Source organism: Bubalus bubalis, chromosome 3, assembly GCF_019923935.1.
Source record: "Bubalus bubalis isolate 160015118507 breed Murrah chromosome 3, NDDB_SH_1, whole genome shotgun sequence".
NCBI classification, from domain to species: Eukaryota; Metazoa; Chordata; class Mammalia; order Artiodactyla; family Bovidae; genus Bubalus; species Bubalus bubalis.
In genome coordinates this window covers 23,037,992-23,062,767 of record NC_059159.1, presented here as the reverse complement: position 1 = coordinate 23,062,767, position 24,776 = coordinate 23,037,992, and the positions used below count along the sequence as shown (strand labels likewise).

Below are 24,776 nucleotides of genomic sequence, written 5' to 3'. Positions count from 1 at the left end.
TGCCAGGCTTTCGTGGCCCAACAAGGATGATGTCTCTGGGCTTCTTTCCAATCCCCCCTACCGTTAGGAAGCTCTTTTCAAGCCTAACTTTGGCTTCAGTCCCCACTTCCGGACTTCGGGGGGTGGGGCCCGAGGGCTTGGGGGCGGGGCTGAGGGGAAGGGGCGGGGCTGCAGTCCTACGCACGTCCCGGATCGCTCTCGGGGGCGGACTCAGTGGCGGAAGTGGCGTCGGGAGATCTCTTTCCGTTCGGAGGCGTTGCTGGGGCGGCGGAGTCAGATTGCGGTTGCGGGTAGGAAGAGCTGAGGTCGTGGCTGACATGGAGCAGGTGGGTCCGCAAGAGGTCACTGGGACCAGGTGGTGGTACAAGGGCTACGTCTTGCCAGCGGATCCCGTCTCCCTAGCGGGTGTCCGTTCGTGGTTCCGTCCGACCCCTCCCACACCCCCTGCGCCCCACGTTCCGCCCCCTTCCTCAGCTCCGCCCCCTTCCTCAGCTCCACCCCGCGCGAGGTTAAGGGGTCTCCGGCGCTGACAGTCCGCGGCCCCCCCACTCGAAAGAGTCCGGGAAGGGCGTCCCGGATCGCCCTCCATAGCTTTTCTTTTCACTGTGAGGGGGTGGTGTCTGGGTATTAAGAGCAAGAACTGGATATGGGGAGGTGTCAGGGTTAAGAAGGCAATGGCACCCCACTCCAGTACTCTTGCCTGGAAAATCCCATGGATGGAGGAGCCTGGTAGGCTGCAGTTCATGGGGTCGCTAAGAGTCGGACACGACTGAGCGACTTCACTTTCACTTTTCACTTTCATGCATTGGAGAAGGAAATGGCAACCCACTCCAGTGTTCTTGCCTGGAGAATCCCAGGGACGGGGGAGCCTGGTGGGCTGCCGTCTATGGGGTCGCACAGAGTCGGACACGACTGAAGTGACTTAGCAGTAGCAGTAGCAGGGTTAAAAATGAGCAGGAAACTATCTGCAAGATCCTGTAGGTCTCCGTCTCACTGTCATCTGGGCTCCCTCAAGTTCCTTGGGAAATGGCAGTGAATGACTTCTTAATGGACATCAGAAGGGCTCTTTGATATCTTTCTTGAGTTCTTAAAGGTGCATAACACCAGTGACACTAACTCGTAATTGAAATAGTGGATATGTGCCCCTTCCCCCCATTTTGGCTTCCTCCGCGTTAGCATCCCCTTATTTTCTTCCTACTACTCTGACTGCAGAAGTACCGTTTCACAGTCTCCTCTTGCCCAGCCCCTTATTCTGTACACTTAATCTGGATGGTCTCATCTACTCTCATGGTTTCAGCTTTGTGTCTGTGTGTGTTCAGTGGCTCAGTCGTGTGTAACTGTGACCTCTTGGACTGTAGTTCTCCAGGCTGCTCTGTCAGTGGGGTTATCCCAGCAAGAATACTGAGGTGGGTTGCCATTTCCTCCTCCAAGGACCGAACCTGAGTGTCCTGCGGCTCCTGTATTGGCAGGCGGATTCTTCTTTACCACGGAGCCACCTGGGAAACCTGGCTTCGACTTTAGGATACCAGAAAGGCACCCAGATCTCCAGCTTCAGCCAAGCCCCTCCCTGGAGCCTCAGGCTTGGCCATCCAGCTACCAGTTGGATGGCTCTGCTTCGGCTGCCACTCAGTCTGTCTGAACGCGAACTTATCTTGTCCCCTGCAGATTCATTTGTTCTCAACTACCCCATCCTAGCCAGAAACCTGAGAATTATTTTATACTTCGTCTTCTTTCTCAATTCTCATATCTAAGAGGTGACCTAGTCCAGTAACTTCCTAACATGCTTCGCACCTGGTCCCATGCCTCTGACTCTGTTGTCGGCACCTTGTTGATGTGCTTCTCACCAGGATGATTGCGGTGACTGAACTTCCAGTTCACGGCCGCCTGCAACCCAGTGTCCCAACTGTAACTCTTGTGGTCCTTGAAAAAGATGTCTCATAATGTCACTTCCTTGCTTAAAACCCTTGAATGGTTTCCCAGTGCCTATGGGAAAGGCTGAATCTTTAGCACAGATTACACGGCTCTGTCTCCTACCCTATGTGTACCCTGAGGTCCAATAATATGACATTGCAGGATGTGCTTGCCCACACCTTGCCATTTTGTGTCTCCATGGCTTTGCATGCACCAGCCCCACTGCCTAGAAAGTCCCTTTTCCTCTTATCTGCTGCCTACCTTCTACTTGACCTTTAGTGCTCTGCTCAGGCAGCCTCACCTCTGGATCACCGCCCCTGCCCAAGGCTAAATATTGTCCCATCTGAGTCCCTGCAGCACCCTGTCCATAATAGCCTGATGATGAAGGATACAGACTCCTGAACTGGACTTCCTGGGTCCCAGGACTATCTTATGATATTGATGAAGGCAGTGCTTCAGTTTCGTTTGGCAAATGGAGATAGTTCTGTGCCTATTTGGTACAGTTATCGTGGATTAAATGAAATAGTGTGTTTAGGGCTTAAAACGATGAGCACAGGCATGCTCAGTAAATCAGTGTTAACTATTATTACTGTTTACATAAGAAGGATAAAGAACAGTGATTCTGACTTTTAATTTTATCAACTGCTTGAGAATAGTTGATGTGGCTTCTCATTCTGCCTCAGAGCTCCAAAGCCTGACTCTTTGTCAGTAAATAAAATGCTGGGGTAGAGGGCATTAGGGGCAGGATCTGGGTGAGGATTCAAAACAGTAGAAGACCTAGATCCCATATCATTCTGCTCAGGAAATGAATCTGGAAATGGATAAATGTTAGAGGCCAGGCTGGTGGCTCAGAGGTTAAAGCGTCTGCCTCCAATGCGGGAGACCCGAGTTTGATCCCTGGGTTGGGAAGATCCCCTGGAGAAGGAAATGGCAACCCACTCCAGTACTCTTGCCTGGAGAATCCCATGGACGGAGGAGCCTGGTAGGCTACAGTCCACGGGGTTGCAAAGAGTTAGATAGGACTGAACGACTTCACTTTCACTTTCAAGCATGAGTTCTAGAGAAATGTACACAGAACTCTGGGAACCCAAGGAAGAAAAAGGCCAAGAGTAACTTCCCAGAGAAGCTGACAGTTAGGGGCCCTCGGTGAGAGAATGAGTACCAGCGGGAGGCAGAGACCAGGGTGGGCTCAGAGAAAGGAAAGCTATATCCTCCAGTTGGAGAGCTCCTTCAGGGGAGGGGGCTGAGGTGGGCATGAGGGCAGATTCCTTTCTTCACCTGGCTGCGAAGAAGTATCCCCTCGGGTTAGGAGCCTGCAGAGACCATGCCCTGGGGAGGTCTGGAGGCTTGGTACCCATATTTGGGGGCAGGGCCCTAGGGGTAAGGTCAGCACGCATGCCTGTGGGCTGGGCCTGTGTTTTAAACCAGATTCTGGGCTTCTGTTCAAGCCCGGAGTGCCCATCTTCCTTGCCTCTGGCTGATGGATGCAGAGGCCTGGGTCAGATGGCTCCTCCTCCCTGTGGCTTTCCTGACCTCCCCCACTCTAGCCTGGGTCAGATGCTCCTTTCTCTGGGAGCCCACAGTCCTTTGTTCACCCCTCCCTGAAAGTGCTGATCACAGCGTGGCACTGTGCCTGTATCTGTCAGCCTCCCTTCCCAGATGTGGACCCCCTGAGTGAATATCCCCAGGGACCAACACAGTGGCTGGCATGCTGTAGGCTCTCAGTTTACCTGCTGTGGTGAACCGAGCTCTCCGACACTCGGACTTGTTTGGGGGAAAGGGTGTGGGTGAGACCAAAAATTGTGTACATTTGACAGTTCACACTTGTTGCATTCAACGACAGAGATTGTTGGCCCCATTCTCAGACAGAGAAGCTGAGATTTGGGAGGTGAGGTCAGGTTCACTCAGCAGGAACTGTCTTCTGACTCCAGATCTACAACCATGTCCCAGAAACTGCCCTGGGCTCCCAGTCCCCAAAGGGACAGCTGCCACACCAGTGGGACAAGGGACAAGGGAGGTATACCATCCTGCCTGTTGTATGTTCCTCTGAGCTTTTTCTGCCTGGGAAGGGGCTGGCCAGTGCTGGGAGGAGTCTGTTCTGAACCACCCCCACCCCTGCAGGGCCCTTCTGTCCCCTAGGCTCATAGGACTGAGATTGCCCTGGAAGATGGACCAGCCCTTTCCAAACTGACCTTGAGAACTCAACCTCATTAGTCCTGTTTTATCCAACAGCACCGATGGGCCTGACTCACCAGCCCTTGAGTGGGCTGGGGTCGTAGAGTCACAGAGCTGGGGACATCTCTGACATTTAATAGGGCCTGGCATGTGGAGGGAGCTGAAGGGCTGAGTAGATCTCAGTTTGATAGGATTTTCCAGTAAGTGAAAGTGAAAGAAAGAAAGTGAAAGTGAAGTCGCTCAGTCGTGTCTGACTCTTTGCGACCCCATGGACTGTAGCCCACCAGGCTCCTCTGTCCATGGGATTTTCCAGGCAAGAGTACTGGAGTAGGTAGCCTTTCCCTTCTCCAGGGGATCTTCCCAACCCAGGGATCAAACCTAGGTCTCCCGCATTGTAGGTGGATTCTTTACCAACTGAGTCACAAGCAAAGCCTGTAAACTGTACTTCAGAACCTCCTGGGGCTGGGCAGTATGGGAGTGCTCCGTGATGAATACGGTTTCTGTTTCGGCTTGACTAGGCCCTGTTCACTTCCTCAGAAGGAAAAGGGAAGTAGCCTGGCTTGGCCTCTGAGATCTTACTTGTCACTGCTGCTGTGTCCTGGGCTCTTTAGGGGCATAGTTGCCTGCTTCTCCAGGGAACTTCCCAAGCCGTCTGGGTGGGGCAGAGTAGGGACTAGGAAGCCAACTGTGCTGAGGCTGATGGCATAGGTCACCGATCCCTGAACTACAGGAGAGCCTAATATGTACCATCCTGGGTCAGCTCCCTGAGATCAGGGCCCATCCTACCATCCAGCAGTACTGATGGACCCTCAGTTTGGGCAGAGTGCCGTGCTGCACGTGCCTGACCCAGGGCCCTGCCTCTAACACTGTTCCCATCGCCGCTGATAGTAGTCATAGCTGCTGTTAATTAAGCACAGGCACATTGCAGCTGTTGTTTCTAATTCTTTCAATAGCTCTGTGATGTGGGCACTCTACCATCCCTGTTTTACAGATGAGAAGACTGAGTTTCAGAGAGACTCAAAGGCCCACAGAGTAATAAAGAATGACCTTTGGCTTTTGACTCCAGGTCTCCTGACCAACCCTCAAATCTATGCACTTTCCCTTATTCCAGGGTGATCCATAGGCCAGTGAACCTACTTGACATGTGCGTGGCCAAACACTGTGACCTGAGCCTCAAGGGCTCGAGGAGAGATGAGTTTGAGGCTAAAGTCTAGGGGTGTGGGGATTGAAGTGCTGAGCCAAGGTCCCGAGATCTGGGCTTGGGGAAGCCTGAGCTGAGAGTGAGGTTTGTCCAGGAGGCAACTTTTGAACTGGTCTCTAAAGACTTAAGAGTTCCTCCCAGGGGAACTAGAGGTATGAAGGGAGACCCAACTGGCCATGGTGTATCCTGGGAACAGCCAGTGGCTCGAGAGTATTGGGGGAGGGGTGTCAATCCCATCACAAGAGAGGAGTGGTGGGGACCCTCGCTATCCTAGGGGTTTAAACCTACCCCCAGGCCTTTCCCTGTGAGTCTGGGCTCAGAGAAGAGGAGGGGAGCAGCCACCCTGCTTGAGGCTGCCTGGGAAACCAGTCCTCCTCCTTGCCTGCTGGTGGAGGAAGGGCCTGGGCTCTGGGTAACACGAGACTCCAACTGAGGGTGGAGTCCAGTCCAGCAGAGGCTGGTCTGGTGGGGCCGCTCCTCCAGGATTGGGTGTGAGTGTGTGCAGGAGCACCTGTACATGTGATGTTGCAGTTGTTCAGCACACTTCCTCAATATTTGCTGTGAGACTGCTGCCGGAACCAGACATGCAGCCGTGAGCAGGCAGGGTGTCCCTGATCCAGTGGGAGAAGACAGGCAGGAAGCAGACCAGTAAACATATAATGTCTGCAGTGATGGGTGCCATGAAGAAGGAAGCAGGGTGAGGGAATGCAGGCTGGGGCTGAATAGAGGGTTCAGGGAAGGCCTCTCCAGAGAGCAGGAACATTGCAGAGACCAAGGGGAGGAAATCCAGACACGACAGCAGGAGCAAGGGTCCTGGGGTAGGAGCGTGCTGGATGTGTCCACAGGGCAGTGTGGCTGGAGCAGAAGGCACCAGGGGAAGAGGAGGCTTGTAGGCCAGGATGGGGACTTTGGCCTTTAGTGTGGGGGAGCTGAGGCTGTTGGAAGTTTGGGATGTCGAGGAGGTGCAGCCTGACGTTTACTGTGGTCCCTCTGTCTGCCGTGTTGAGAACGACTTGGGACCAGGGCAAGGAGGCAGTCAGGAAGCTGTAGCAAATGTGAGATTGTGGCTCAGGCAGGGTGCTGTTAGTGGTGAGCAGTGGCAGATACTGGCTGGACTTGGAAGGATTTGTTCATGGTTTGGATGTGGAGGGGAAGGTGCTGAGCTGTCTACAGGCTCTGGCTGTTAAACTCTTAAGGGTCTTTTGACACCTCGCTCCCCACAGGGCCTGAAGGTGGCCACATTTAGGTTTGCCCAGCACTAGGGGAAGCCCACGTGCCCCTGGGGTCAGCTCCGCCCTGTCCAGGCTGTGGGCAGGCCTCTCCAAGCTTCAGTCTCGTCACCTCTACAGCTCCCGGCAACGGATGCCAGGAGTGAAGGAGAGGATGTCTGCAGGGGGCCAGCCGGGGCCACTGCCATCCCGGATTGCTTTCTTCTGGCCCGTCTGGATCGTGCGCAGGCCTGTTTGGTCTGCTGTCCTCCTTCCCTGAGCCAGCTTCCTCCCAGGCTGGCCAGTGGCAGAACACAACCCGAGACCAGCCTCTTCTGCACACAGAGCCTCTGTCTGCTGCCCGTCTGTGGATTCTCCATTAACCTGGGCATCAGCAGAGTCTCAATCCAGAGCAACCCCAGCCCTGGCCTGAAGCCATCCCACAGAGGCTGTCAGAACTCGAGACTGTTTCCACCTAAGATGAGACAGGGGTCATGTTAGCTAACCCTTCCATAGCAGTCACTCTTTGTTGGGGACTGTTCTGGGTCCTTATGTGTAAAAAGTTGCCTAAACCTTGTAATACCTCTAAGAAGCAGATACTACCATTACCCCGTTTTATAGAGAGGAAAATCGAGGCACAGAGAGGTTCAGTGACTAGTAAGGTGGGAATCCAGGCTTCCCCGGTGGCTCAGTGGTAAAGAACCCGCCTGCAATGCAGGAGTCGCAGGAGACCCAGGTTCAGTTCCTCGGTGGGGACGATCCCCTGGAGGAGGATGTGACAACCTACTCCGGTATTCTTGCCTGGAGAATCCCACGGACAGGGGAGCGTGGCATGCTGTAGTCTGCAGGGTTGCAAAGAGTTGGACATGACTGAAGCGATAGCATGCTCGTGCATACAAGTGGGGCACGTGTTTGGAGCCCACGTCTACTGCCCCCTTGGCCTGGGGAGAGGGTTTGGAGATGCCGCACTGCTCTGAGGTGAGAATCATTTCTGGACATAGATGAGGTGTTCGTCTGCTCGGGGTCACAGAGCCTAGCTGGTGGAGGGAGCTCTATCTGGAACCTGTGTAAGTTGGCCTGACATTCCATGGGAAGCTGGGCAGAGGAGAAGGGGAGAGGCCCGCAGAGGCGGCAGCGGCAGCCGTGGCTCCTGTCTATGCAGCCCTTACTCTGTGGCATCGGGCTGTTCTCCGTGCTCTCCATGCACCGCTGTCTCCTCTGATCCACCAGGCTCCCCAGGGTCAATACAGGTATCCCCCAGTCCCCATTTCCAGGTGCAGCCTCGGAGTCTTGCCAAGTGAGTGACAGACATAGGCGCATTGCAGACTTGCTTTGGTCAGGAAATGTCAGCCAGAGACTGGCAGAGAGGTGGTTGGAGCTTCCAGCCCAGGGTGTGACTGAGGCCTGGGAAGAGCCCTGTCTGTGCCCCAGCCACCTAAGAACTGGAAATCGAGCCCTGGGGGAGGTTGGGGGATCAGGCACCAGTGGGAAGGGGTAGCATCAGAGGTCAGTCCGGGCTTCCCCCCAGAGCCTGTGCAGGGAGCCAGGACACCCCCCGCCCACCTCCCCAGGAGCACACGCTTGCCTGGAGCCTCTGTAACTTGGCCCATAGCTCACACAAAGGAGGAAGCCTGGGCTGAAGCCTTGGACAGCTTGCTCTGGGTCATCTGGCACATGAACTGTGGAGCTCAGATTTGAACTCAGGCCTTTGGGGGCAGTTTATTACACATCACTGTCGTGTGTAAGCCCCCACCCCCCCACACCGCACACCTCTCACCTGAACGGCCTTGCCCACCCGCTTGCTCCATCTCCACCCCCACCGGCCAAACACCAGCCATCCTTCCCCTAACACTTCCCTAAATGCCTGTGGGGCAGCAATCATTGGTAGTAATCACAGATGGGAGATGCTGCCTTTTATTGTGGGAAAGCATGCACAGCATAACATTTGCCATTTTAGCCACTTTTAAGTGGACAGTTCTGTGGCACTAAGTATATTATCATTCCCCTTATTTAATGCAACTAAAGAAGCTGATTCTCAGAATGTTCTGTTTGCCCCAGTCGCAAGACTGGTGAGGGCAGACCAAGGGTCAAACCCCGGCCTCAGAGGTACCAGCTGCCTGCTGTCGTCTGCTGAGTGGGGACCCACCCAAAAGCTCTTGCTGCCCCCTGGCTAGCGTTTCCTGGGGCCAGTCAGAGAAGGCCTGGAAGTGGGCATGAGGGGCCCCCAGAGCTTTCCCTGCGCCCAGAGACCTGCCTGGCCTCCTCCTCCCGACCCCTCTTACCCTTCTGACCCAGGATGAGAAAAACCAACAGTTCCCCCCCACCACCACCCCACTCGCTCCAAGCAGCTGAGCTTCCACAAGCACGTCAGGTGTCACGTCTGCAGCCAGCCCAGGCCGACTTCTTCACGCCACACGTGCTGCTCCCCTCCTGACACCTCTGAAGGTGCTGGGGAGGGGCTGGTGACGGCAGGTGGTGGGCTTGGCAGGGGGGTGCTGCTCCCAGGGGGCTGGGTGGCAGCCCTGCCGCCCCCAGCCTCCTGCGCTCGTTCGTGCCTCTGCCTCCCCTGTCGGGAGGGTGGAGGCCAGCCTGCCCTGCCGGCAGCCTCCTCCATCCTCCCGGGCCAGTGTTCTGGGGACTGTTGAGAGCAGTTCTAGGCCAAGGTGGTTTTCATATCTGGAGCTGGCAGGTGGTCTCAGGGAACTCAAAACTTTTTGACGTCATCTGAGTGAGTTTTTCAAACCACACCCATGGAGGTTCCTCAGGGTGACCCCGGATGGAGTTTGAGGGAAGGCTGACTTGTGGGGCTCTCTGTGGCCACATCCTATGGCAGGACCTATACAGTCCTGTTTTTATTCATTTTATTTATTTACTGTCTGGACTGCGAAGCTTGCAGCATCTTAGTTCCCCAGCCAGGGACTGAACGTGTGCCCTTGGCCGTGAAGGTCTTAACCCCTGAACCCTCAGGTAATTCCCAGTTTTTTTCTGTTTTCTTTTTTTTTTAATTAACTTATTTTTTAATTGAAGGATAATTGCTTTACAGAATTGTGTTGGTTTCTGCCAAACATCAACATTTATGTTTTTTTTAATTAAAAAATCATTTTATTTTAAATTGGAGGATAATTACTTTACAATATTTTGGTGGTTCCTACTATACATCAGTATGGACCAGACGTATAAACGTGTCCCCTGCCTCTTAAACCTCCCTCCTGCCTCCCTCCCCACCCCACCCCTCTGGGATGTCAGGAGCACCAGCCCTCGCTGCATTGCACAGCAAGCTCCCACTGGCTGGCTGTTTTGCATGTGGTCCTGGGTACTACTGCTCTCTTTCAGCACTGCTCTCTCAAGTCATCGCAGCCTCTTCCTCCCCTGCTGTGATCATGAGTCTGTTCTTTATGTTTGCATCTCCTTTGCTGCCCTGCAAATATATCTGTTTTATATATTGAGACCCTAGGTAAGGTTTTTTGGTTGATGTTAAGTTTCTCTTAAAAGGGTTTTTTTTTTTTTTTTTTTTAACGGACCTTTTTCCTGGAGGTTCAAGAGGGAAGGGACATATGTATACCTATGGCTGATTCATGTTGATGTTTGACAGAAAACAGCATAATTCTATAAAGCAATTATCCTTCAATTAAAAAATAAATACATTAAAAAAAAAAAAAAAATGGACCATTCTCCCAGATAGGGAAATGGAGGCTTGCTAAGAAGGACTTGCCCAAAGTTTTTCAGGTCTAATGGCTGCCCCTGAACTCATTCACCTCTTCCAGCTCTTGCTTATTTGGATGCTGAGTTTCTTTCACGGAGGAGGGTGACGCAGAACCCTGCTCTCTCCGACTGTTGGCTGGAAGCCCTCAGCCCTGCTGCAGAGCCCCCTGTGCTTGGCTCCCTCACCCCCTGCACCCCCGCGTCGGCAGCTCTCTCGGACTCCCCAGCACCTCTGCTCTCGGCCCCCCTCTGTGTCTCTCACTTCCACGTGGTCGTCTGGGTGTGTGAGTATCAGTGCTGCTGTATGCCAAGTGTGTCTCACACCCAAGCTGCTGCCACCCAGGTCCTGTCCCCAGAGAGGGAGGGAGAAAGCCAGGGGGCAAGACTAGACAGACCCGGGAGCAGACAGGGAGTGGGGAAGCCACAGCACCCTGCAGTGAGCCAGGGAAGGGGGAGAAGGTGAAGGCAGGTAGGAAAGGAGAGAGAGACACATAAGAAAACCAGAGAGAGAGTAATCTGATGGGGGTGGAGAGACACTCGCAGATGGGAGAGAAGTGGAGAGGAGGACCCAGAGAGGGGGCGGAATAAAGACAGACGTGGGAGGGGGTACAGAGACACTTCCAAAGAATGGTGAAGAGGTAGCTTGTGAGAGAGACAGGAGAGGAGAGATGGAGACAGGTCTGGCAGAAGACGAGCGGGCTATTAGAGACAAGGAAATGTCACCCGCCCTGGGGCTGCGGCTGTGTCACAGTGAGGGATGCTGAGCGTGGAGTCTGACACCAGATCCGGCTGATAGATGTTGGGGGGGTCCCATTGGCAGCAGCCTCTTCTGGCCCCCTCTTCTGGCTGCCACCTTCCAGAGCTGGTCCAGCTTTCCTTCAGTGTCCCCCAGATGAGCTTAGCATGGGCACTCCGAAAGAGTAGTAGAGGCTGGTGCTTCTGCTGAGAACAGTCAGTCCTGACTGTTGGGTTGGCACAGAGGTAGAGGGATGGGTGAGCCGGCTTGCTCAGAAACCCTTCTGGCCACAGAATAGGGGCTTGTTTTCGACTTAGTAGCAGAAGCATGGAAGAGACCAGACAGCAAATGTGTGGAGGGGACGGACGGCTATGGTGGGGGGACCGGTTAGATCTTGGCCTTCCCAGGATCAAGCACAAAGATCCAGGGCTCCCCTTCCAGTGGCCCCCAGACCTGCCCCCTGGTTCTGCATGTGAGAAGACTCAGGGTGACTCTTCATGGGGTCCCAGAGACTCAGGCCCCACCATGCTGCTTCAGCTCCCCTCTGCTCTAGCCTAAATTTTTCCTTCCCTCGCCTGGGGAACAGGGCCTCTGAGGGTCCCTGCCAGCAGATTGGTAGAGCAAGGACCATAGGCCTGGGGGCTTCTCAGCAGGGAGGGAGTGCCCCACTGCCCACTTTGTCTCTCGGGTTTATGAGGGTTTCAACCTCATGGTCACATGGGCAGGTAAGGCATGGATGGTCATATCCATTCACCTCCTGGAGCCTCTGCTGTCCTGTGTGAGGAATAGGAGGAACCATTCTGCCCTGTGTGGACATGGAATGCAGTGAGATTACTGGAGAAGGTGAAGCCCGGTAAATTCACTGGGACTGGGGAAGGAGGGTGCGAGGCTGTGAGGAGAGGGCCTTGGAGCTGCCAGTTGAAGGACTGGGGAGATCTGGGTGTAAGGCCCCCAAGGCAGGACCAGGCTGCCGCTTAAAGGGACCTAGAAGGCCAGGGTGGCCGTCATAGTGAGATGATGGGGCCCCATCTTGCAAGGGCCACCATGAGGAGGATGTATTATCCTCAGACCAGCGGGGAGCCCTTGGAGGGTTGTGAAGAGGGAATGGCAGGATCTGATTCATGTTCTGAAAAGCTTTTTCTGGCTGTCTAGAGGTGGTTGCTGTGGGTGGGGGGAGAGAAAGCCTGGAGACGCGCCCACCCATTAGGAGCAGGAGAGAGCTGGTTGGGCCTGAGGCGGGGGTGAGAGAAGGGACCAAGATTTCATCCCACCATCCCTCCGGGGCTGGCCTGCGCAGAGACACTTCTCTAGGAAGTCCCTCCCAGTTGCCATGGATCAGGGGGTGGGAGGGTAGGGCTGGCTGCTGGGAGGGAATGTGGCTTTGTGCTTGGAAAACAAAGAACAGAGCTTGGGGCTGACTTCTCCTGGGGGTGGGACCGACCCAGAGGCTGCTGACAGGCCCAGAGGCTGAACTACAGGGCAGGGCTTGGCAGGAACAGGCTGTGGCCCCAGGGAGGACCCAGGAGGCCCCCAAGGGTGACCATGGGGCTGCAGGATTTTGCCTGGGGTTGGGATGGGGGGGTGAAGAAGCAGGACAGAGGGAGAAGGATGCTCAGACCCCTCCAGCCTGGAAGTCAGGCCACAGAGGGAAATGAGGCAGAGAGGGCCCTGGGCCATAGAGTTAGGCGGAGGGTGGGGGGCAGATGTGTTTGAAAACAAATCGGGGTCCTGGGGCTGCGTTTGAAGGGACGAAGGAGGTTCCTGAGTGTTCCTGGACCCTGACCCCAGGACCTGACCAGCCACCCTGCCTCCCTGCAGCCGTGCTGCTGAGGCCCAGCCCAACCCGGCTGGAGGTGGGGGCCCGCCAGGATGAGCAAGCTGTCCGGGGACCTGCTGGCCCGCGACCTGGAGCGCAGCCTGCCGGCCGTGGCCTCCCTGGGCTCGTCGCTATCCCACAGCCAGAGCCTCTCCTCGCACCTCCTCCCACCGCCGCTGTCGGAGAAGCGCCGGGCCATCTCCGACGTCCGCCGCACCTTCTGTCTGTTCGTCACCTTCGACCTGCTCTTCATCTCCCTGCTCTGGATCATTGAGCTGAACGTGAGTGGGAGGAGGCTCGGGGCACAGGTCAGATTGGGGGAGGGGTATTGCCCGGGCCTCGGAGGGTTGCATCTGGGGGTGTGTTGATTTCCGGGTAAAATGAAGAATGAGACTAGAAGAATAGCTGTTCTCATCTTCCAGAGAGAGAAACACAGAGACGTTAAGTTGCTTATCCAAGGTCTCTCAGCAAGTGTGTGAAGAAGGCAGGGCTGGAACCCAGACTCGCGCCCCAGGGTCTGAACCCAGAACTCACACCTTTGCACCACACTGGCCCCTAGTGGACACTCTTGAGAAAGGAGGCGGGATCCCAGAAGGCTCTGGTGGAGCTATCAGAGCCTTTGTCTTCTATCTGCTCTACATTGCTCTCTGGCTTAGTTCATTCATTCATTCATTCAGCAAACATTTCTGAGTCCCGGCTGTGTCCCAGGCGCTGTGCCGAAAGCGGAGGGAACAGTGGATGGCAATCCGTAAAGACTCCCAGTGACGCCCAGCTTTCCTTCCCCACCTTGGGCATTCTTCCAGTGTCCCCAGTTTTGGCCTCTTGGTTTTGGTGAGATTCCACCTAATGGTTTGGAGACAGAGCTGCCTGTCAGGGTGGAGTCTGCCCACCCCCTACCCCTGCCATGCAGCGCTTGGCCAGCTGGCAGTGGGACCTAATCTCTGGGTGCTGACAGGGCCTGATGCAGAGGCAGGAGCATGGAACCAGGGCATCCTGGGCTTGGTCCCATGTCCCAGCTTCTGCTCTATAGCAACTGTGTGAGCTCAGTGAGGGACTCAGCCTCTCTGAGCCTCCCCTTGTTCTCCTTGTGCAAAGTGGGTCAGAGTTCTGGATGGCAAGTGTCCTTCCTCCAGGTCTCGGGCTCAGTCAGTTCAGTCACTCAGTTGTGTTCGACTCTTTGTGACCCCATGGACTGCAGCACGCCAGGCTTCCCTGTCCATCACCAACTCCCGGAGCTTACTCAAACTCATGTCCATAGAGTCGGTGATGCCATCCAATCACCTTATCCTCTGTCGTCCCCTTCTCCTCCTGCCTTCAGTCTTTCCCAGCATCAGGGTCTTTTCCAATCAGTCAGTTCTTCACATCAGATGGCCAAAGTATTGGACTTTCAGCTTCAGCATCAGTCCTTCCAATGACTATTCCGGACTGATTTCCTTTAGGATGGACTGGTTGGATCTCCTTGCAGTCCAAGGGACTCTCAAGAGTCTTCTCCAACACCACAGTTCAAAAGCATCAATTCTTTGGTGCTTAGCTTTCTTTATAGTCCAACTCTCACATCCATACATGACCACTGGAAAAACCATAGCCTTGACTAGACGGACCTTTGTCGACAAAGTAATGTCTCTGCTTCTTAATATGCTGTCTAGGTTGGTCATAGCTTTTCTTCCAAGGAGCAAGCGTCTTTTAATTTCATGGCTGCAGTCACCATCTGCAGTGACTTTGAAGCTCAAAAAAATAATGTCTCCAACTGTTCCCATTGTTTCCCCATCTGTTTGCCATGAAGTGATGGGACCGGACGCCATGATCTTAGTTTTCTGAATGTTGAGTTTTAAGCCAACTTTTTCACTCTCCTCTTTCGGTTTCATCAAGAGACTCTTTAGTTCTTCGCTTTCTGCCATAAGGGTGGTATCATCTGCATATCTGAGGTTATTGATATTTCTCCCAGCAATCTTGATTCCAGCTTGTGCTTCATCCAGCCCAGCATTTCTCATGATGTATTCTGCATATAAGTTAAATAAGCAGGGTGACAATATATAGCCTCGACGTACTCCTTTCCCTATTTGGAACCAGTCTGTTGTTCCATGTCCGGTTCTAACTGTTGCTTCTTGACCTGCATACAGATTTCTCAAGAGGTAGGTAAGGTGGTCTGGTATTCCCATCTCTTTAAGAATTTTCCACAGTTTGTTGTGATCTACACAGTCAAAGGCTTTGGCATAGTCAATAAAGCAGATGTTTTTCTGGAGCTCTCTTGCTTTTTCGATGGATGCCGACAGATGTTGGCAATTTGATCTCTGGTTCCTCTGCCTTTTCTAAATCCAGGTTGAGCAACTGGAATTTCACAGTGGAAGCCTGGCTTGGAGAATTTTGAGCATTACTTTGCTAGCATGTGAGATGAGTGCAATTGTGTGGTAGTTTGAGCATTCTTTGGCATTGCCTTTCTTTGAGATTGGAATAAAAACTGACCTTTTCCAGTCCTGTGGCCACTGCTGAGTTTTCCAAATTTGCTGGCATATTGAGTGCAGCACTTTCACAGCATCATCTTTCAGGATTTGAAATAGCTCAATTGGAATCCCATCACCTCCACTAGCTTTGTTCATAGTGATGCTACCTAAGACCCTTAGGCCTTTGCATGCCAGGATTCCTGGCTGTAGGTGAGTGATCACACCATTGTGATTATCTGGGTCATGAAGATCTTTTTTATGTAGTTCTGTGTATTCTTGCCACCTCTTCTTAATATCTTCTGCTTCTGTTAGGTCCATACTGTTTCTGTCTTTTACTGTGCCCATCTTTGCATGAAGTATTTCCTTGGTATCTCTAGTTTTCTGGAAGAGATCTCTAGTTTTCTTGAAGAGATCTCTAGTCTTTCCCACTCTTGTTTTCCTCTATTTCTTTGCATTGATCACTGAGGAGGGCTTTCTTATCTCTCCTTGCTGTTCTTTGGAACTCTGCATTCAAATGGGTGTATCTTTCTTTTTCTCCTTTGCCTTTTGCGTCTTTTCTTTTCACAGCTATTTGTAAGGCCTCCTCAGACAACCATTTTGCCTTTTTGCATTTCTTTTTCTTGGGGATGGTCTTGATCACTGCCTCCTGTCACAAACCTGTCACAAACCGTCTCAAGCTCAGGGGTCAGGAAAACAATGACTGTTGTTACAAAGGAGGAGCTTAGAGAAGGAGCTGGTTTAGGGGTGAAGTTTGATTCTGGGCATGTTGAGCTGGAAGGCAAGGCAAGGCTTTGAGGGTGATGCTCCTCTGTGCACAGAGGTGAGCTGGCACCTTCAGCAAGAAGGAGTCACAGCCATGGGGGACCTTACAGACCATCTTACTGATGAGAGGGCTGAAGCTCAGCGAGGTTCATGGTCATTTGAAGAGTTCCTGAGGTCTTAAACTTTATTCCTTTGGACAATCCCCTTGGGCTTCCCTGGTGGCTCAGGCGGTAAAGGATCTGTCTGCAGTGGAGGAGACCCAGGTTTGATCCCTGGGTTGGGAAGATCCCCTGAAGAATGGAATGGCAACACACTCCAGTATTCTTGTTTGGAGAATCCCATGGACAGAGGAGCCTAGCGGGATACAGTCCATGGGGTCGCAAAGAATCGGACACGACTGAGCAACTAACACTTTCACTTTCCAGCGTCAAAGCAGGCACTAAAATTCACCCACATCCTTCATTAAATGTATGTATAATATTTTCTTGACAGAAAAGAGCTGAAAAAATGTTTGGCAATTTTACTTTGGAATCTGTATGGCTATACTGGCTGTAATAGCTCAACAGTCGTCATGCAGACTTGAAAATGCTTGTGGAGTGAGAAAATCTAACCTCCAAATTATTTTCAAATTTGACAAAAAGTTTCAGAACGCTGAATTTAACAGTTTAGAGAATTAACATCATGTTTCTCTTGGTGGACAATTAAAATTTTATTAGTTTTTCAATTTTGCCATTTTCATACTTTGAAACATATGTATTTTTCGTTTTTTTTAATATTTATTTACTTAGTTTGACTTATTATTTACTTACTTGGGGAAGGAAATGGAAACCCACTCCAGTATTCTTGCCTGGAGAATTCCATGGACAGAGGAGCCTGGTGGGCTATGATCCATGGGGTCGCAAAGAGTCGGACACGACTGTGCACACAGCACTTATTTGACTGGGTCTTAGTTGTGGCACATGGGATCTAGTTTCTTGACCAGGGATTGAACCTAGGCCCCCTGCATTAGGAGCACAGAGTCTTAGCCACTGGTCCTTAAGGATCACCTTACTGATGAGAGAGCTGAGGATCAGTGAGGTTCAGGGTCATTTGAAGAGTTCCAGAGGTCTTAAACCTTCTTTGGATGATCCCCTTGGGCTTCCCTGGTGGCTTCACCAGGTGGACCACCAGGGAAGTCCCTATTTTTAGTTTTCTAACAGACTGTGTGTTGCCCAGTGTATGCAAGGACCCTGACCAGGCTGTAAGACCGGCGCCAAGGTCTTGCAGCCAGAGCTGGCAAAACAAGGGCAGGAACTCTACTGTCCTGAGTCCTGATGCAGTGGGCTGGCCAGTGGGTATGCAGGCAAGGGAGAGTTCTCTGTAAAGAGAAAAACCGTGGAAGAGAGAGCTCTGTGGACAGAGCTGGAGCTCTGCTGGCACCCCACCTGCAGCTCTGACTCTGGATCCCAAGAGGGCGTAGTCTGAGGAGTAAGAGGAGGATCAGGCTGGGGTGGGTTGTGATGTCAGCAAGGCGTTTGACTCCATGGGGTGCAGAGTGGTCTTGAGGCTGAGGCATTTGATGGGGATGCACCAGGGCTTGAGACTCAATGAGGGGCTGTCCAGATGGCTGGCTTTTGCCCTGAGCATCAGAATCACTCAGGAGCTTTACAGCCATTCCAGATGCTCGGCTCACCCCGAGATTCAGACCCAGCATCTCAACATCTGTATCTTTAACATCTCACCCCCCTCCACCACCCCAATTCAGATCATCTTCCAGAAATCAGAAGCCCTAATCTAGGTAATCGTGAAGGGTCTTCCCCTTCAGGGCTCCCAAACTCCATCCCCCAGAGTCCCCTTGTGCCCCTCTTCTCTGGGAGCTGGCACCCCACCTGCAGAGGCACAAGCCTGCCACCCCATTCCACCTGAGGCATCAGGCTGCAGTCTAGCTCTCAGTGGGCATCCGGACTCCTTACTCCCCAGCCAGGCTCTCAGGGATCCCATTGAAAATGTGTGGGTGGCTAGGGCAAGGGCAGAGGCAAGGACCAGTCTGCTTACTCTGCATGCCATCCTCTCTAGCAGCTTGATGGATTTTGCCCATTAAGTACAAACCTAATCAATCGATTTGCCACCTGGGGCTCTGTCTGACACCACTGCCCACCCTTGGTCCCCATCACCCCAGATGGATGCTTGGCTGGGAAGATGGAGCACCGCAGTGGTGGGAGGGAGAGGAAATCATGGGAGAGGCCAGCTCCCAGCTCGCTGTCTGCCAGCATAGCGCCTGCATAGGGCCCATCACCTCCCAAGGCCCTCCAGGCTTGCCCCTTCCTAGGTAGTGTGCTCACGAGTGTCAGGAGGCTCAGCTCTGCCTATCTGGACTGCCTGGATCCTTAGAGGAACAGTCTCAGCGCTGGGGTCTCAGGCCCCTGGCTGAGCTTTCCTGGTGCCTCGGGGCTCCTCAGGTGGTAGCTGAGCATTTACAGCCTCTCCTCCAGGTTCCACCTGCCCTCTCTGGGAGGACAAAGGGCAGCCCTGGGGACTTGGTCCTACCCATCTCTCTCTCTTCCAGACCAAGACAGGCATCCAGAAGAACCTGGAGCAGGAGATCATCAACTACAGCTTTAAAACTTCCTTCTTTGACATCTTTGTGAGTGGCCTTGGAGATCCTGCGGGCAGAGAGGGAGCAGGGACAGGGTTCTTTGGCTGGATTTTCTTCTTCCTGCAGCATGCATCCTAATCTGATCAGGGAGCCCTCTGTATTCAAGCCTGTTCCCAAATGAGGCCCCACTTTCAGAGAGCCCCAAGTGGGAGGGGAAGACAAGACCCCCATCCGAGGACGTCACATGTAATCCCCAAAAAAGCACTGACCTGGCCTCGGCCATTCCCTGCCAGGGCGTGCACACTACATGGGAATCCTGGGGGAGCAGGTTGGAGGGGCGGCCAGCCTTCGGCCAGGGTGGGGCCCATGGCTGCCTTTGACAGCTCCCCCACTTCCCTGCCAGGTCCTGGCCTTCTTCCGCTTCTCCGGACTGCTCCTGGGCTATGCAGTGCTGAGGCTCCGGCATTGGTGGGTGATTGCGGTAAGATGCCACTTTCCTGGCAGCTCTCGGGCCCTGGTTGGGCTGGCTCATGGGATGGGATGGAGGAGAACTTACTCCCCAGGCTCCGTCTTCGCTCTGTCTGTCTCTCTCTCCCTCCCCTGGACAGGTCACCACGCTGGTGTCCAGTGCATTCCTCATCGTCAAGGTCATCCTCTCTGAGGTCAGTGGCTTGGGGTCTGGCTGGTCTGGTGGGCATCTGGCCTGCGGGATGGGCTCGTCCCAAGAAGGGACTGCTTCTCTGACTTTGGGTTTCTGTCCCTGTTGTCAGGGTGGGATGAGGAGGATTCCTGTCCTTGGCTTTTTCTAAGGGGTCAGCTTCACTGGCTTTGCCCACTTGCCCTGCTGAAACCCTAAGAACAGAAAGTTCTTCCTCCAGCCTGACCTTAGTGTATCATGCTGTAGAATTCATTAATCCCTCCATCTCAGAGGCATGTGCCACAGGGGGGGCCCAAGCAGCTGGTACCAGGAGTGGGGTGTAGGCCAGAGTCAGCAGCCCCGGGGTGGGGCTCTGGGTCTGGGGTGGCCCCCGGCTGTGGAGCTCAGCCCCCTCCCTCCGCAGCTGCTCAGCAAAGGGGCCTTCGGCTACTTGCTCCCCATCGTCTCCTTTGTCCTCGCCTGGCTGGAGACCTGGTTCCTTGACTTCAAAGTCCTACCTCAGGAGGCTGAGGAGGAGCGATGTGAGTGCTGGGGGGTGAGGGGATGCAGCGAGGGTCACCCCCACCCAAGAGAGGAGAGTTTCTGGCATGAGGGCCAGTTCTGAGCTCTCTTGCCAACTCTGCCTTCAAGAGCCTTAAAAAGAGCCTGGGCCAGGGGACCCTAGGCTGCCAAGGCATAGATTGTCCTTGGTCTGGGACAATGGCTGCCCACGTCTGCCCCCCAGGGTACCTTGCCGCCCAGGCTGCTGTCGCCCGAGGACCCCTGCTCTTCTCCGGCGCTCTATCTGAAGGCCAGTTCTATTCACCCCCAGAATCCTTTGCAGGTGAGGGTTGGTGGGTGGGGGAACTACCTCCAGGGAGGGGCTTTATGAGGAGCAGGATGGCTGGGTCTGTCCTTTCTCGTCCTCTGTCAGCTCCTTGGGGAAAGCGAGCAGCCCTCTCCCACACACAATCTTATCCCCCCACACACCATTGCACTTGTACCCCAATCCCTCACCCCCCACCCCTTCTCCCCACCTCTTCCCGTTGTCCCCCATGCTTGTTTTTCTGCAGGGTCTGACAATGAATCCGATGACGAAATTGTTGGGAAGAAAAGCTTCTCTGCCCAGGTATTTGGCTGCCTACCCCTACCCGGGGTGGGCACCCCAGAGAGGAGCCAGCACTGGGCTCGGCCAGCTGGGCAGGGGCTTCCCAGAGGAGGGCAGACCTTATGCAGCCTGAAGGCCTGTCAGTGTCCATCTGAGTGTCTGGCTCACTGTCAGTCAGGCCCAGTGGTCCCCTTCCTGCCTGGGCCCTGGGGTAACAACCACAGCACCTGGTCCCCGGGAGCTCACCGGGCACAGGAGACCAGCCCAAACCCTGCATCTGGACATCCAGCTGAATCACGCCTTTGAAAGAGATGTGTGGAGTGTCTAGAGAAAGACCCAGAGGGGTGCAGCTCCCAGGCTGACCACTTCCTGCCTCCCCTCCCTGGCCAGGAACGGGAGTACATCCTTCAGGGGAAGGAGGCCATGGCGGTGGTGGACCAGATCTTAGCCCAAGAAGAGAACTGGAAGTTTGAGAAGAATAACGTAAGAAACTTTTCTCCCACGGGACCCTGAGAGTTGGCTTGTAGGGAGTTTTCCCTCCCTTTTCTGAGGCCTGAGAAAGAAGCCCAAAGATTGCACGGGTTGGAACCCTATTTCTGCCCAGGGGAGGGGGCTGGGCCCTGGGGTCAGCCCCTTGGCCTGGATTGGACATTTCTAGCGCCCCTCCCCTGCTCACCCCCCCCCCCACGACCCCGCCCCTGCTGCTCTGCTGCCTCAGCTCCAGTTTGAAGGGGAAGCCAGGCTTCTGTGCTGTGTCCGGTGTTTTGTTTCATGACCAAAACAATATTATCTAGAAAGATGGCAGAGAGCTTGGAAAACAGGGGGAAAACATCCCCGTCCCTTTCTCTGGCCAGTTCCCCTGGCAGCCTCGGCGGCCTGGAGAGACAGGCCTTTGTGGTTGCAGCCACAGCTGTGCTCCTGCCTTTTAACTTGATATCAAAAGCCTTTCTCTCCTCATGGCAGGACATTTGTCATAACCACTGTTTTTTAATGGTTGCTCAGATATCCCCCAAACTCCTAAAGTTTTCTCCTCTGAGCTGTTAAAATCCTGCCCTGCCCCTCACCCATTCCTGCCCTCAACCCGGCCCTCTTCTACCTCCACTCACCTCCTGGTGCCCTTCTGTCCCTGCCATAGGAATATGGGGACACTGTGTACACCATCGAGATTCCCTTTCACGGCAAGACCTTCATTCTGAAGGTGGGTGATGGAAAGAGTGCTCTGGAGCTTCTTGCTCTGCCTGGGACTCCATCCAGGAAGGGCCTGGTGGTGTGGGGACCCTCCGGCAGGTTTCTCCCACCCAACAGGAAAGGGCTGGTGTGCCCAAGTACATCTGGCACCATCCAGCCCTCTGCCCGCCCTGCCCCAGACCTTCCTGCCCTGCCCCGCGGAGCTGGTGTACCAGGAGGTAATCCTACAGCCTGAGAGGATGGTGCTATGGAACAAGACAGTGACCGCCTGCCAGGTGAGCTGAGCCGGCGGTCCAAGCCTGGCACCCCTCGGGGAAGAGCCACCAGGCAGGTGAGGGCTTGGTCCAGTGTGAACAGTGAACCCCCTGGGGACCCGGGTCGCAATACTGAACTACTCTGGGCCTCAGCTTTCCCATCTGTAAAATGGGGATGGTGGTAATAGGTTCCTCCAAGAGAGGGTCTGGAAGATGGAAGAATGAAATGCTCAGAGTGCTGGGCCCAGTGCCCATGAATGGAAGTGGCTCCTAATTACGGGGCCTGAGCAGAGAGCCGGCTGACCTGGGGGCTTTCCTGAGATGCTGGGTCCTTCCCCGGGGTTTTCCTGGGGTGGCTGCACCTTACGTCTGCCCTGACGCCCGCAGATCCTACAACGAGTAGAGGACAACACCCTCATCTCCTATGATGTGTCTTCAGGGGCCGCGGGTGGCGTGGTTTCCCCCAGGTGAGCCCCCCTACCCGCCCCCTCAGGCAGGCCTCCTGCCCTTGGACCTTCTACGCACCCCCCTCATCTAATCATCCCCCTCCAGGGACTTTGTGAATGTCCGACGCATCGAGCGGCGCCGAGACCGATACCTGTCCTCGGGCATCGCCACCACACACTGCGCCAAGCCCCCGACGCACAAATACGTCAGGTGAGCTGAACCTTGCCTGGAGCCATGCGCACTGGCTCCTCCCCTCGTGGCCGTGAGAACAGGGCAGGACTGGTGTGTACAGCTGGGCACTTTCTCCTGCTGAGGTCGCCTTCCTGTCCCCGGTCCCACTGTCCCTAATCCTGCTTATCTGGAACCACCACCAGGCTCGGGGGAGCTCCAGGGTAGACCGAGGATGGCGATTAATAGGGGCCAGCCGGGAAGGGGGCTGGGAGCCATGAGGTGGCTGGTCTAGGGGACCAGCACAGCAGGAGGCTCTGTGTTCTGAAGCATCACCTTCCTGCCTTTCATCCCCTTCTCCCTGTCCCTTGGCCTTGCATTACCCTCATGGTGCTTGGAGGTACCCAAAGGAAGAAGCTTGAGTCCTCTGCCGACTGTTCCACGGCCTCCTCCAGCCCCCCTGCTCTCTAGTCCTAGCGCTGTGGGTGGCCTCCTCCCAGATACCCGACACTTCCCCTTCTGTCTTGGGGTTCTGCAGAGACCGCTGTTCTTTGCGTGTCAGCCCGGGGCTCTGGTCTCGCCACCACCACAGTGTTTGCTGGGTGATGGGCAAGCTCGTTTCCCCTCCTGACGCCAGCTCCTTTATCTATGGAGGCAGGGGAGCTGATGGGATGGGAATCCTACCGCTCAGGCCTGAGGCCTCCCAAGAGGGCGCCCCCTCGTGGAGCCCCGCGGCTCTGCACTGCTCCCAGAGCTGGGCCCCGTGAGAAGTGCTCACCCCCACACTACCGGAGTCCCTGGACAGACTAGATGAGAGCTGGAAGGTGGTACACGCCCTGCCCCTGGGGCTGTGCAAACATCGACCTGCTGTTGAAGGAGGATTTGAGCACCCCATGGCAGGTGGGGTGGGGGGCTGTATCCTGTGGCCTCTGGGACACCTGTTCTGGCCCTGCTCAGACCAGCAGCTCCCTTCCCCCTTCCACCCTAGTCCAAGGTGGGTCAGGGCAGAGCGGAAATCAGGGGTTTCGCCTGGCTCCAAGGTCCCCTACCAGTGCATCTCTCCTCAGGGGAGAGAATGGTCCTGGGGGCTTCGTCGTGCTCAAGTCGGCCAGTAACCCCCGAGTCTGCACCTTCATCTGGATCCTTAATACAGATCTCAAGGTGGGCATGCTGGGGCTCCGAGGCAGGCTCTGCGGAGTGGAGGGGACTGTGCTGTGTGACCTTGGGCGTCCCTGCTCCCGGCTTCCCTGCTCTCCGCCTCCTTTCTTTCTCTGAAACTGGGGGTAGGGTCCAGATGGTCTTCTCGCCCTGAGGCCCTGTGCCTCCCCTCTTTACCTCTGACTCCTGAGGCCTGAGGAAGGGTGGCTGGCTGCCAGCCCACCCCCTCCCAGGTCTATTTGTGTGACTCATGCCAAGACCTGGGTACAGCATGTTCTTCCTACCAGGGGTGGGGGAGAGGGCAGTCTCGGCTGCATGCCAGAGTTGCACCTGCATTCGGGCACCAGTTGTTGAGGGGGAGCCCCTGCTGAGGGCCGGCCTTCCTGGAACTTCTCGCCTCCCCCAGGGCCGCCTGCCCCGGTACCTCATCCACCAGAGCCTCGCAGCCACCATGTTTGAATTTGCCTTCCACCTGCGGCAGCGCATCGGAGAGCTGGGTGCCCGGGCATAAAGGTGCCTCCTCGCCACCCTGCGGGCCAGGGTCCTGTTGCCACGGCCTCCAGAGCCAGAGAGGGGCACCGCTTGGGCTTCCTGCTGCCCACTGAGGACCTGGCCTCAGCAGTGGGGAGGGGGGAGCTTCCTCCACAGCAGCGCTGTGACCTGAGCTCCCGCCCTACACCGAGCTTCACTGCGCCTGGGGGTGGCCATGGCCGGCTGAGGGCTCAAGCGCTGGGACTCTGCTGCTGGGCCGAATGGGTCTTTCCTGCCAACTGTTACATGGCCTCCCTGCCTCTGGGAGGAGGAGACCCGCTGTCCCCTACCTGGCCTGGGGCGGGGTCTGGAACAGGAGCCACGGACTCAGCGGGAGAGGACCCTGGCCAGGACCAAAGTTAGGGCAGCTCATCACCAGTGTGAAGGTGTGGGAGCTCCTCTCTCATCATGGTTTTTTAGGATTATTTAAAGGGTCTGGGACCTTTCTCCACTTGCACTTCCACTTGTAGGGGTGTGGGTGGCAGGTGGGGGTGGTGGGCACTGGCAGGGAGCCTGCCCCTCCCAGGCTCTCTCCAGGTTGCTGCCCTCCACCCCCACCTCCCAGTGCCTCCTTGGGGACCTTTGTAATTTGAGCCAATTAAAAACAGGAACTCAAAAAAAAAAAAACCAGCCCCTGCAGCCTGGCCTCTTGAGAGTGAAAAAAAAAGGGCAGCACGCAGGGCCTAGGGGAAGGAGCCCTGCTACAGCCTACACAAGACCTGCCCTCCCAGAGCCAGAATAGAGCCAGCTGGGACTCA

The 24,776-nt window shown here is 55.0% G+C and overlaps 1 protein-coding gene across 8 annotated transcripts; it reads left to right on the top strand.

The window, feature by feature from the left end:
- Positions 1–175: 175 nt before the first annotated feature.
- On the top strand, positions 176–24,645 carry STARD3 (StAR related lipid transfer domain containing 3). Of its 8 annotated transcripts, XM_025280204.3 has the most exons (16): positions 180–326; positions 10,260–10,481; positions 12,752–13,057; positions 18,498–18,575; positions 18,931–19,008; positions 19,091–19,189; positions 19,589–19,706; positions 19,910–20,008; positions 20,238–20,293; positions 20,663–20,755; positions 21,408–21,470; positions 21,640–21,735; positions 22,102–22,181; positions 22,267–22,371; positions 23,397–23,490; positions 23,894–24,645. In XM_025280204.3, exons 3-16 carry the CDS (start codon positions 12,803–12,805, stop codon positions 23,996–23,998), a joined length of 1,419 nt encoding a protein of 472 aa, XP_025135989.1. In that variant the 5' UTR covers positions 180–326; positions 10,260–10,481; positions 12,752–12,802; the 3' UTR covers positions 23,999–24,645. The 8 variants fall into 8 exon arrangements, with proteins under 8 accessions (XP_025135993.1, XP_025135991.1, XP_025135992.1 ...); XM_025280208.3 differs by lacking the exon at positions 10,260–10,481 and having other exon boundaries at positions 176–326; positions 12,752–13,030; positions 19,136–19,189; XM_025280206.3 differs by lacking the exon at positions 10,260–10,481 and having other exon boundaries at positions 176–326; positions 12,752–13,030.
- Positions 24,646–24,776: the final 131 nt, after the last annotated feature.